This window comes from Melozone crissalis, unplaced genomic scaffold, assembly GCF_028551555.1.
Source record: "Melozone crissalis strain CALT ecotype California unplaced genomic scaffold, PUWL_Pcris_2 ptg000017l_1, whole genome shotgun sequence".
Lineage (NCBI taxonomy): Eukaryota > Metazoa > Chordata > Aves > Passeriformes > Passerellidae > Melozone > Melozone crissalis.
The window spans coordinates 8,935,904-8,949,243 of record NW_026535795.1 but is presented as its reverse complement, the minus strand read 5'-3'; the positions used below and the strand labels follow the sequence as shown (position 1 = coordinate 8,949,243).

The 13,340-nt window shown below is 53.1% G+C and overlaps 1 protein-coding gene across 1 annotated transcript; it reads right to left on the bottom strand.

Moving 5' to 3' along the window:
• Positions 1-8,311: 8,311 nt before the first annotated feature.
• KCNK15 (potassium two pore domain channel subfamily K member 15) lies at positions 8,312-12,998 on the bottom strand. The gene is made up of 2 exons (XM_054274544.1): positions 12,651-12,998; positions 8,312-9,382 (listed from the first exon to the last, which is right to left on the bottom strand). The coding sequence occupies exons 1-2, from the start codon at positions 12,931-12,933 to the stop codon at positions 8,469-8,471; spliced, it is 1,197 nt and encodes a 398-aa protein (XP_054130519.1). The 5' UTR covers positions 12,934-12,998; the 3' UTR covers positions 8,312-8,468.
• Between the last annotated feature and the right edge of the window lie 342 nt (positions 12,999-13,340).

Genomic DNA, 13,340 nt, shown 5'->3' with positions numbered 1-13,340 from the left:
AAGTTATGCCAAAAGCTTTGTATTGGTACTGAGTTTGGACATTACCTACCAGTAAGAGCTAAGTTAATCCTGAGTTTCCTGTGCCCAGTAAGACGAATGCAGCATTTTTTGCAGTTTTAAATGGGGAGTAGGAGACTATAAATGCCAAAAATATTTCCCCAGAAAACTTTGTTTAACGACTGTCTGTCGAAAAGCTCAGTTCCTGTGTGCCTGGCAGATGCAGCTTGTCTCTGTTTCCTGCCCCTCTGAAAGCTCTGCAGGCTCAGTGATGATCAGTTTAGTTACCACAGGACTCCTTACACCGAGGACTATCTTCCGTCTGGTTTTAATCACGCTGAAGGGTCACTGTCAGGGTGAAATAAAGAAGTTATGGTTCTAGTTGTGTTATTTTTGTTAACATCTCCAATTCTGCCATTTGGAGGCAGTTTCACAGTCTGCTCCATGCGATTTTCTTCTGCATTTTTTACGTGGTTGATTGTGGTCCAGTGCTTTTGTTTGACTCTCTCCAAGTCCTGTTTCTCCCCAGTAAGTGAACCCTGCAATCCCTGGCTGCCAAGCACAGCACAGTCACATGGACTGGCAAGTGCTTCCTTCACAAAGCAGACTCACAGGAGCCCTTCTGCAGGAGCCCGCAGGACACACAGTGAGGCTGGGGGAGCTCCATGGTGCCCTGCAGTTAAATTCTTGCTACACCCATACACAATTCCTGCACTGGCCATGGGGTATTGGAGTTAAAAAAGAACTTTGCTAGCTGCCCATCGATTTAAGAGTCCCAGTGTAGCATCCAAGACAAGTCTCAGGCTTGGAATAGCCTATGTTTATAAAGCCTAACCCACTTTTCCCCCAAAAATTTGGCCGCCCAGTTTCTGTCTAAGGTGATGTGGTGTGAGAGTTGGGATTACCAGTGTGGTCGTGTATAAAGCAGCATTTTGCCATAGTGATGAGCAGCTGAAAACTGAATTTTTGTCCCCTTTGCAATCCCTGGCTGAGTCTTTTCCTGTGCCTGAGTTTTGCTGTTGGTTACAGCCAGGGAGGGAGAGAGGAAGAGCAGGAGACTTAAATAAAAGAACAAAAAGGTGTCACAGTATTTTTGGTTGGTGAGTGATTATGAGGGATGAGTCTGAGGAGAGATAAATAACCTGCCCAACTCAGGGGTGATTCTCTGTTCCTTGTGCATGAACTGCTGCATTGTAAAGGTAATGGGAGCATTGCTGGCCAAAAAACCCATGGAGAGCCAATCCCTGAATGTTACCTGCACTGTGGAAAACAAAGAAATCTTGATGCTGAGAGCAGAATGATCTCTCCCCAGTGGGAATCACAGGGAGAGTAGCCTTGCATGTGGCTTTGTCCTCTTTGTGCTCTGAGCAAAAAGCAGCCGTGACCATGGTCCTGGTTTGTTCAGGAAAAGAAAATGTGATATTTTCCCAGTCTCTTTCCCTTTCTCTTCTTTCCCTTTGCCCCAACACAGCTGGGATGGCCAAGGTCCTCACTCTGCAATTCCATCCATGGGTCCTCATCCTGCAGCTGGGGCTGCTGGAGCATCCCTTTGCACTGCAGGCACTGTGGGCAGGGTCAAGGCCAGCATTTATTGGCCATGGATTGTTTCAAAGGACACTGCAGAATTACTTACTTTGAGTGAAAATATATATTTATTGTTCCTAGCTACCAGATCCTTTATCATTGTACTGTTCTAAATTTGCAGGTCTTCTGGAGTATGAATATCACAAGTTCCTGTAAAGGAGCTGTTTTTAAGATGTTGAGGCAGTTAACAGAATCTCAACCTAGGCATGTTTAGTAATGTTTAGACAGCAAGACAACTTTTTTATGAAACTCATTTTAAGTTAGTTTATTACATGCTGTTGGTAATATTTTAAAACAGGAAAAATATTTTTCTTTAAAGACAAAATGATATGTATGTTTTTTAACAGGTAACATAATTTAGTGTTTTCAAAAATGTTTGATGTTCTTGGTATGAAGTTTACTCATTCTTTTGATTTCTATGTTCCTTGTTATATTTTATCAACTTTTTTCCAAAAGAAAAGAGGCATATGTAAATAAACACCAGAAAAGAGTCCTATAAGAAATTCTGTTCAAACTGGCCATAAAATTATTAGTATATATTTGTTATTGTTCATTAACTCTCAGCTACTTTGTTGAAAGAATAGATGTTGTATTTTCAAGATGAGAACTACTTAGCTAGTTTTGTCATAATCCTGTACTCTGTATAAAAATCTTTTTATAAACAAAGTCTAATAGGCTACCAAGCAATAATATATTCCATTGGGTGTGCACAGATTGTGACTTGCAGGCTGTAGTACATATTGTTGATACAGTTTATAATTGTCTTCAATCTGAACAACATCACTTTTGAAAAAGATCCATATTAACTTTGATTGTAAAAAAAACAAAGACCGGGCTGTTGCCCTGTGAGATATATTCATTCTGTAGATTCTCTGTGTCTGTGCCCATCGACATGAGATCTCTCTTAGGTGAAGAAAGAAACAGCTGTAGGTGACTTCATACTACAGAGGTAAAAAATAGTTTCAGTATAAACTTCATGACTGTTTCAATCTCCTGTTTTTCTTAGGCTATCTAGTATTTGTAACTTGACGAGAATGGATCCCACTGCCATTGTAGCCCTGATAAAGCAAAAAAGCCTTTGCACTCTGGGGCCACTTGAGTTCTGCCTGACAGCTGCCTATTTTCCTCAAGATACCTGGGGCAGGCTAAAGGGAGGGGTTTTTTTCAGAGCAGCAGGTTGGGCTGCTCTTCTTTGAAGGCTCTGTGGGTTATTTTGTCCATTTCATAGGTGGTATTTGTCCATTTTGTTAGAAAATTCCACCCAAGGCAGAGAGGTTGCACCTTTGCAGGGGATCAGGGGGACCAAGGTGTAAAACAGGCACAGGTTGTTCTGTGCCTTGCTTCAGAAATTTGCTAGTGCTGGGCTCTCTGATTTTTTTGAAGTGACAGGATCAGGATACTGGATTTTAAGTCAGCTCCATCATCGATGCAGTGATAGAATAAAAGAGCTTCAAAACAGCATCCCAGTCCATTGCCTGTGGATTCCTCCCAGCATTTCCCAAGGACAAGTGTCCATGTTGTTTCCAAGATTGCCAGGCTGCTGGCTGTGCAGGCAGCAGGTCCCAGTGGTGCTGGGAGCCCCAAGGAATGCTGGAAGAATTCCTGTTTTTTGTGAAATTCTTTGAAGAGACAGAGAGAGATGTGTGTGAATGCAAAGTGCCATCAGTAGAGGAGTCCAGGGCCTATTGTCACCTGGAGGGAGCATCTAAAATGAAATTGCAGCTGCCAGATTTGAGCCAAGCATTTGGAAAAGAGAATGATCAGTGAAAAGAGGATGATCAGTGGAAGGTTTTTTGTGTTTACCCCAGTGCACACCTGCCAGGGTGTGTGTCTGTGAACACGGTGATTCCACAGGGTGTTTGCAAGTGATTAGGTGTTCTCAGAATGTGGCTTCAGCTGTCACTGCCAGACTCCTCTGCTCAGTGGCCACCTCCCAGTCACCACTAGGCAGCCTCAGATCTGTCCCCAGCTGCTCACCCAGGACAGCAGCATCACACTCACCCTGGGGAACCTCCACTCTTCCCACAGTACAGGCACCCTCTGCCCTCCCTTGCCCGTGGTAGCTGCTTTTATCCTGGTGGAGGAGAGGAACTGGGGAGAGTTTCTTTGTAGCATTTGGTTCTTTGCACTTTAGTGGCTGAAACAGAGGGACCTTGCACCAGCCCTTTCCAGAGCACCAGCAAACAGAGGCAGTGACCCAAGGACTTTCCCTTTGTGACTTTCCAGTGGCTAAAATGGCAGCCAAAGCAGTCCAGCTTGGGCAGGTCCAGCCTTGGCATTTACTCTGGGTGTGTTACACGGGCTGAGCCCCCTGTGCAGGGGCAGGGAAGGGCTGTGTCTGGCACAGAGGCTGTGTGGGCACACACTGAGCCCAGGCACCTGTGAGCTCCGCTCACTGAGCCATGGTGGCAGCAGAACCAACCAAGAGAATGACTGAGGCACACCTTGCTGAAGCCATCCCACAAGCTCTGCAGGAGCTGGTTTTTGTGGTTGCTTGGGCACCAGGTGTTAGGATATCTGCCCATGGGGACTTGAGGTCCCACTAAATGCCAGCTTGGAGCTTCAAATCCTTCAGCAGTTTTTTTCTTTGAGGTGTTGCTTCTGACCCAGTGCTGCACGCTGGTCTCTTCTTTGGTGATTCCATCCTCTTGACCTGGAGCTGGTTTTAGCTTTGGAGCCAGAGAAAGTGAGGTTTGGAGGGTGAATCTTAAGGCATGTTCCCCTAGCCTCACCACACTGGGATTGTCTTCCTCCTGCTCCCTGCATGGTGAAAGGGCATCCTGGGGATGCAGTGCCTCCCCTGAGACCCCTCACGCAGCACTGCCATGGCCTGCCACCCACCAGGGATGCCCATGTCCTGCCAATGTATTCAAACTGCTCCCTTTCCCATCCTTGGAAGGAGCCAGGGCTCCTCTTCAGGGCTGGGCAGCCCAGGCAGGCAGGAGGTGCCATCCCTGACAGCCAGGAGAGGACAGGGAGCTGCCTCTGGGCTGGGAGAAGGGAGCTCCCAGCGAGCTTTCCTCCGCCTTCCCTTTGCTTTCCCCAGCACCCTCTGCTCCCTCCACGGGTCCCCACTGCCCTCTGGACTCGAGGCCTTATTCCAGCCCGAGGGGGCTGAGGCTGCCCACGCATCCCTGCACTGACACACCGATCCCCCTTGGCATGGCAGAGCTGGCCTCTGCTCGGGGGTGGGTCAGCCATCCCCTGCCCATCCCTGCCCCTACCCCACTGCCAGGGCCTGGCCACTGCAGGGAAATCTGCTTTCACAGGTTCAACCTTTTTACTTCATTACTCCTCCACAAAACCCAGTGACTTTGCAGGCGCACTGCAACACTCCTCTTGCTTTACCCTAGGAGTGGGGGCAGCTGAGATCTGCTCTTTTTGGCCTCTGCAACCCTCTCCAAAACTTTCTGGAGGTTTTTAACATCATTTGGTGGGGTGTAATTTCTGTGGAGCCAGAGGGAGCACAGGCAATGGAGCTGGCAGCCTGCTAGCCCAGGTGGCTTGGAGGTGCCTGGGCTGCCTTGGGTGGAAGGTGGGACACTGGCCACTCGTCTGTAGTCAGGAGAGGATTCTGCTATACTTTTTTCCTGTCTGTAGGTTTTATTCAGACAATATGTAATGAATAAGTGATTTACAATTCAGTGTTAAGCTAATGAAAACGTTGATAATGGTGATAATAAAACCTTTTTTTTTCCTATGGTGTGTTGGAGGTTTTCTGTGGAGTGTGTCTGCTCTCTCTCTTGTCACCACTGTTATCTTCAACCTGGGATTTCAGCTGGACCCATCCTTCTCCTTGTGCCTGTAGGGGATGAGAGCAACTCAGCCTGGTGTGTCCAGTGCTCTGTGGAGGGGCTGTCACTCCGGCTCCCTCAATCAGCCCCAGCTTCAAACCTGCATTTCCCTGAGCCACTTCTGGATGTAATTTGGCTGTGAGCATCTCCAGGCACAGAGCTGAGCTTGCTCCCACTTGTGCTCTGCTCACCACCCCAGTCTAAAGCTCCTGCTGTTTTCTTTCTGTGACCCTTCATGGTCAGCCCTGGCCATTCAAGGGTGATTTTGAAACCCTGGAAGTGAAGACTTTGTTGGCAGAAAAAAGCCATCCCTGGCCCAGGCTGTTGGGAACATCCAGGGTGGGTGCAGGGGAGCCTGGGGACCCCAGGGAAGGACCCTCAGATGTTACTGGGTCTGCAGCTGTGCCTGGATGACCTGGAGCTGTGAGCCCTTGGGTGGGAATTGTTTGGGGGATGCTGCTGGAGGGGTCTGTGGAGGAGGTGGTGGTGCTGACAATAGGCACCGTTCTCTGGGCAGCTACTGCAAGTCCTTGTCCTGTGGGAATGAGGGATCACAAAGCCATAGTTCACTAAGGATTTCTTAAAAGGTGTTTGTCATGCCTCCAAATCCCTCTGCAGGTCACCAGGGTGAGACCAAGGGGCAGCTTCCCTCCTGCCCCAGTTACAGCCCCTGGGGGAGCAGTGATGGAAGGAGGAGGAGGAGGAGGAGGAGGGGGGTGTCTCCAGAGTGTCAGGGGGCAGCCCAGCATCTCCCACCCTCAGACCACTCCCGGTTTCCCAAGCAGCATGGGGCTCAGGCTGTCACTGAGCAGCCAGGCAGTGCTGCCTGGAAGCTCAGGCCACATGGGAGCAGCAGCTACAGGCAGCTGCTGTCACCTCACACCAGCACTGCCCCCCAGGCTGTGGAGGTCACACCGCCAGCCCTGCTGCCTCTGCTTGGCTGCATTGTGGGCTCTGGGACACAACCACGGAGCCACTGAGCTTGGGCAGTGCCCTGCTGGATCCAGAGGGAGAGTGCAAGGCTGGCTCAGCCTCTGGGGTCAGGTTTTTTCCTGCTTCAGCTCCACCAGAGGTGGATCTCACCAAGGCAATACCACGCAGGTGACTTGAGCAGGAATCAAGAACCTGCTTCTTTCCACAAGGGTGGGTGAGGGTGAGAGGTGGCCACTGGGAGAATGTACACGGCTCAGCGTGGAAAGAGGGAGAGATTTCCATCTGCTCAGCTCTGATGGCAAAGGGCAGCACAGCAACGGCCAAACCTTGGGCTGAAATCTGTGGGGAGGATGGGGGAGATGGGACGTGGCAACAAAAGGGCTGAGCTGGTGGGATCAGCGTGAAGTGACACACTGAAGCCAATGAAAGCCTCATTTTTAAGCCTGTTTTCCACACTCACAGCCTGCTTTGTTCCCCCCTCCTCCCCCTTTCCCCTTTAATCCAAGGCTCCCCCAGCTGGGGCAGGTCTGGGCTCACTGCTGCAAATGAGGCAGTGGTTGGACCTTGCAGCCCCTGGAATGGCACCCACCCAAAGGGCCTGGGAGCACCCAGGTGAAGGTGTCACAAACCAGCCCCTGGTGGCAGCCTGAGTGCCCACAGGGATTTGGAGTTTGGGGCTTGGACACATCCCTTTGCTCGTCCTTGTAACAAATAATCAAGCACCACCTGATGGATTCACCTTTTATTAAGCTGCCACCCAGAACAAAAGGAGGAGAGAGCAAAGCCTGCCCTGAGACCTTTGCAACGCTGGCAACTCTGCATGCTTTCCCCACCAGGAAAAGGGGCTATTTCTCCACAAAAACCCCCTCAGAGGGTATTTTAAATAGAACTGAGAGTTAAAATGTCCATTATTGGAGGAAAAAAAATCAATAGAGCTCCTACCACTGTCAGAGCCCTGCTTTCATGCAGATGAGAGAGGATGGACAAAGGCCACGCTGGGGTCACCAGCTGGAAAGAGCTGCCCAGGTGTGGCTGTGCAGGTACCACATCCCACAGGGGGATGAATGAGGAGATGGGACACCCCCACCTCAGATAACCCCAGCAGCAGCAAGCACACACCCATGGGCTCACAGGGACTGGGAGGAGGTGAGGAGCCAGCACAGCTGCTGGGCTGCCAGCTGGAGGAAAGGTGGGGAAGGAATGAAGGGGTGATTTTAGCTAAGGAAAAAACATCTGCTTAGGACCAAGCTGTTTGCAGTTGACTGCAGTTCAGGAGGCTCTCCCTGGGGCTGCCCTCAGTATAGTCTGGGCTCAGCACAGAAGGGAGCTGGGGCTGGGCTGGGCTGGACTGGAGGAGTTCAGCTTCCCCTGGAAATGGGGCACAGTGTCCCTCCAGCCATTTCAGCCAGGAGGATCTACTCGTGGTGGGTAGGTATAAGAGACAAGGTGTGCTGGTGGGCAAGTGGGTGAGTGCATGGGCCTCCAGCTTCCATAAGCACTGAGCCAGCCACAAGCCTGAGCTCAGATCCAGAGGGCTGCTCACAGGAGGTGAAGTTCCTCCATGAAGCTGTCCCTATGTGCTGAGCTTCAGGACTGCAGCCCATTCCCTCCTGCCCACCTTTCCCTGCCCACCCACCAGCTGCAATCCTACTCTGTGCCACTGACTTACCTGCACCTGGGGCCAGGGGACAACTTGGTGATCCCCAGCCTTGCAAGGCTTGCTCACACACACTTTGCTTTTGACAGTCTCAGCAAATGCAACCCAGCCCATGGAGCAAGAGTCATGTGGCAGCAGGCACAGCCAAGGCTCAGCAGGGTGGGAGGGCAGCAATGCAGCCTTTGGGGAGCAGGGAGGTGGGACAGCAAACCTGCAGCTCACTGTGGTGGGAAGGGGGGGAATTCACATTGGGGTGTGGGGGGGGGGGGCTCTTGCCAGTCCCAAATGTTTTCCTCCCTACTTGGGAGGAAAAAACAAAGAAAAACTAACGATGTCACTCAGTGCCTGCAAAAAAGGAATCATTATTTCCCGACAGGATTTAGAGGCTCCTGCTGGGGGGAGGGAGAGGAACAGAAGAAATGAGTAAGAAGAACCTGACATCTCTGTTCTTAATTTATCAACATAGTAAGACTGGAGCACTGAGTGTGGCTCAGCACACGCTCCTAGATGGATCTCCTCCGCAGCCGGGGGTGCCGCCGGCAGCGGGGGCTGCTGGAGGACAAAGTGCTCCCCGGGGAAGAGCCGGTCTGCCCCCGCGTGCTCAGGGACACCTCGTCGATTTTGTAGGAAATGGAGTTGTAGTACACGGGGTTGGTGTGGCAGCTCAGGGTCTCGGGGTGGGAGGGCGCCGGGCTGCCGCACACCTGGGGCCTGTAGCACAGGCAGGTGCAGAAGGACGGCACCTCGGCCGCAGACACGGCCGACTGCCGCCGCTGCCTCTCGGCCTCCTCCTGCACCAGCGGGATCAGGTTCATCTGGCTCGTCCTGTCCTCCGCAGGGAGAAAAATGGCGTTGCTGCTGCGGCTGTCCTCTTTGGGCTTGAGGTGGATGTTGTTGCGGGCCCTCCTGAGCGAGGCTCGCTCCTCGGCGTCGCGCCGCTCGTCCTCCGAGTTCATGGTGAGGAAGCGCAGCACCACCAGGTTGAGGAAGGCGCCGATGACCGTCAGGCCCACCAGGATGTACATGAAGCTGAAAGCCACGTACGGGGGCTTCTTCTGCAAAGCCTCGTTCTTCTGCAGAGCCACAAAGTCTCCAAAGCCAATAGTGGTCAAGGTGATGAAGCAGTAGTAATAGGCGTGGAAGAAAGTCCAGCCCTCGAAATAAGAGAAGGCTGCGGCGCCAATGCACAGGGTGCCCATGCAGGACAGAAAGCCCACCAGGACCATGTTCTCCATGGACACATGGGTTGTCCTCATGCCCAAACACTTCTTGATCTTCTTGAGCAGCAGCCTCACGACGGTGTTCATGCGCTCCCCCAGGCTCTGGAACATGACCAGCGTCAGGGGGATGCCCAGGATGGCGTAGAACATGCAGAACACTTTGCCAGCGTCTGTGCCTGGAGCAGCATGCCCATAACCTGTCAAGGACACAGGGAAGAGGAAAGGTGGCATCAGACCCTCACTGGGGTTTCCAGCAAGGCTGCCCTGTGACCAAGAGGAGCAGTAGAAAAATGGGGGAAGAATGGAACTCAATAACAAATCTGTAGGCAATGCTAATGGGGCCATGGATGCCCATCCTTTGGGATTATGGCACATTTGTGTAGGCAGAACCTCATCTGACCCCTAAAGAGAGAAGGTACCCTCCTGATAGCCCTCAATGTTGCAGAGGCCAAGAGGAGGCCTAGAGCTGGACTGGGGTTTGCAACCTTCCTGCAGCTCACAAATAATTCAGAGATTGATGCTGTGCCAGTGCCAGGTGTGCAGGGTAACCTGAACCCCACAGCGAGGGGGAACAGAGACTCTGCAAGATGCTGAGACCAACAGTGCCAGATCACCCTGTGGAGAGGAATACACCCAGCCAGGACCATCCACAGCTGCCCTTGCAGGGGCATTGCCACCTCCCCTGTCACCTGCTCCTCCTCCTCCTCCCAAGCCATCCAGTGTCACAAACATTTGAGTCTCATCTCTATGAGCACTTGCTGTGTGCAATCCTGCACCCCTGTGCTATAGGGACAGTCCCCACAGGAGCAGCTAAGTCTGGAAGGACCTCTGCAGACCCTTTCCAGATTTACTCCAGTGTCACCAACACTCAGACCTAAAGCATGACCAGCCTGTTTGGGAGGAGGGGCTGTGCTGGTTTAGATGCAGGGTAGGGAGCATTTATGCTACCACAGCCCTGTCAGCCCTTTTCCTGGGGACAAGGAGCTCCAGGACAACGAGGTTCTCCTTGAATGCCTTCTGAGATTTAATTTCTTCACCTTGGCCCAAGTTTCAGAGCAGTGACTCAAGGACACACACAATTACACTGTGAGGCACACTGAGGTATTCACTGCATGTTCCAGGCTCCAGTGATTCCGTGCCCACCTCAATTACAGCAGCTTAGCAGAAATTGGTGGCCCCTGACCTCAGAGATGAGTAACAAAATCAGAGCAAGGGAATCACGTGGCGTGGGGAGTAACAGCATCCAAAGGCATCCAAAGGCATCTGAGCCTTTCTTTTGAGTTGCTTCTACAAGAAATTACCAGGGTCTGAAACTTCCCTTCTGAAAGTGCCTGCAGAACAGTGCCAGCTCCTTCCTGCACTGCTGCCAGGCCTGCCACAAACAGCTATTTGTATTTTCACTTTCTGCAGGAATTTGTGTGACTTTTGCATGGGAAACATGGGGGAAAACACCCTCTTGTTACCCCACGGTCTTGTTTTAAGTGGTGACTTGGCTTCATCTCAGTCCTTACTGCCCGTGGATTTCCAGGATACTTGGGGAAGGTGCTGCAGCCACTGATGGAAGGGCCAGCAGTGGATAACCATGTTCTCCTGGGCTCCTGAGCACACCTGCTCCAGGAAACTCCTGCATGGGACAGGGCTGAGGGGCTGAGGACAGCATTGTCCTTCACCATGCTGTGCTCAGAACTGCCAGCAGGCAGCAAGGGACCAGCTTCTAATTGCTCTCTCTGTTCACAAATTCACACAACAAAAAATGATGGATTTCATGCCTTCATGCCACATTTCATGAAATAGAGAGCAGGCAGGAGACTGCAGTGGCAAAACCTCCCAGTCAGATCCAAGCTTAATAACTGAGTGCAATCACCAGGTCCCAGGCTACAAGATAATACAATGACAGCAATGAGGATGTAAAGATAATGATCCACAAGAGCAGTAAGTGGAAAAACAATTGTTATACCCTGAGAGACCATTGAAGGAGTGTTTGACTGATGGTTTTGAAATGACAAAGGGAATTAGAAAGAGTAAACACAGATACAACAACATTAAAACTGAGATTTGGAGCACAGCCCAATATAAAGAGATCTAACATGTCAGTGGTTGAGAAATACGGCACCTGGGCTGAAATTATTTATCACGGGGGGTGTGTGATAAGCACAGCCATTGTTTGTCACAGCCAACAGAAAAAACATGTAAATGAAGCTATAACCTGTCAGGTGATGATGAGGATTTTTGCTGAAGCTGTTCATCTTTCCCTCCTGCTGGGGTCTGACCTGAGCCATGCCCTGAGCCCACCGTGGTTTGCTGACCATGTGTGTTCCCAGCTGCACAACCCCACACCACACCCCATGGGAGCACAGGCAAGATACCTGTCCCTCTTCCACCTCTTGTCCTCTGGTAACACAGTGCAGCTCATCCCACCAACCCTTGTCCTGAGGGATGATGCTCCCAGCTACCAGAGGTATTTTTCAAGCATCCCAAGCCCTTTGGGAAGGCTGAAGTCCTGTCCTGAAGAACAGGAGGAGGCTGCTGGCTGTGCCAGGGCAGGATTTGGCCTCAGGATTCCTGCCTCCAAAACACATCTGCTGAAATTCCAGCACAGGCAGTGACACGAGCACAGGATCCCTGTCTACCCCCACGGGATGCCAAGGGTGCATGAATTAATCAAAGTGGATTCATTAAACAATGCTCAACTCCCTTGTGGCTAATCTCACCTCAATTAAGGCAACCCTCATTTCATTTAGTTTCATCCTCTTGCAAAATTGAAGCGGACAAACCAAGGCACTGGGCTCTAGTATGGATAAGTGAGTCTACAGAGGAGTTTAATGTGATTCAATCACTCCCCTCCAGGCTGACACCCATGTCTCTGCAGGTTTCTGTGCAGGCAGAGCAGCAGGCACTGGCTCGTGGCTCTCTTGGCTCCGTGGAGCAGATCTCACACAGCCAAACACCCGGAGTTCTGAGCCAGCAAAGAAGCCAACAATTCTTGCCCAGCTCTTCACACAGCTCACTGGCTAGAGCCAGCACAGGGGACAGACACGGCCCCTACCTCTGCCCTCCCACACCGCTGCCAACTTTGGCAGCTCCTGCTCCAAAGGTTCCTGCAGGAGCTCCCCAGGCTGCTGCCTCCCTGGGACAATGCCGTGTCTTCAGCCCCAGCCACAGCAGCACCCCCAGCACAGGGTGGCCACCACTGGGCACTGGGGTGCCACAGGGTAAGCTCAGGGATGGCCTGAAGAGATGTCCCAGCCTTGCAAGGGTGACACCTGCCTCTGCCGTGCGGACACCCCCCAGCCTGTCCTGGAGCTCCCGGGGTACTGAGGTGTGGGGCTGGAGAAGGATGGGGCGCAGGGGCATGGAGGGACATGGGATGCAGGGGCGTGGGGATGGAGGGACACGGGGTGCGTAGGTTCAGCGATGGAGGGATGCAGGGATGCCGGGCGCGCCGGCCGGGCTGCCCGCACTCACCGATGGTGGTGATGACCGTGATGGCGAAGTAGAAGGAGCCGGCGAACTTCCACTGGCGGCCGGCGCGGTGCGGCTCGGCCTGCAGCACCAGCCGCTCCAGCTCCCGGTAATCGTCGGCGGAGAAGCGGTACTTCCTCCGCAGCTCCCCGCGCTTCTGCTCCAGCAGCCGCTTGCGGCCGCTCTCCGCCTCCGACTCCAGCGCATCGAAGACCGCGGCGCCCACCAGCAGGTAGGAGAAGATGCAGAGGATGAGCGCGGCCGTGCGCAGGTTCTGCCGCTTCATGGCGAGGGGCGGCCGCCGCGCTCAGCCCGGGCTCCGCATGGCCCCGCCGCCGCTGCCGCCCCCCGCCCGCCCCCCGCGCACCCCCGCACCGCGCACCGCCCCCCGCGCACCGAGCCCGGGCACCGCGCACCGCCCGCGCAGCCCCGCGACCGCGCACCGCCCCCCGCGCACCGAGCGCGCACGGCTCAACCCGCACCGCGCACCGAACCCGGGCACCGCGCAGCGCCTCCTCCCTGCCCCGGGCACCGGCTCCGCCTGCCCCGGCTCCTGGTGCCCCGGGCACCGGCTACTGTGGGCTCCGGGTACTGGCTTCTCCCTGCCCCGGGCACCGGCTCCTGCCTGCCCTGTCACCAGCTTCTGCTGCCCCGAGCCCTCCCAGCCTGGCAGCCCCGGGCAGAGCCCGGCTG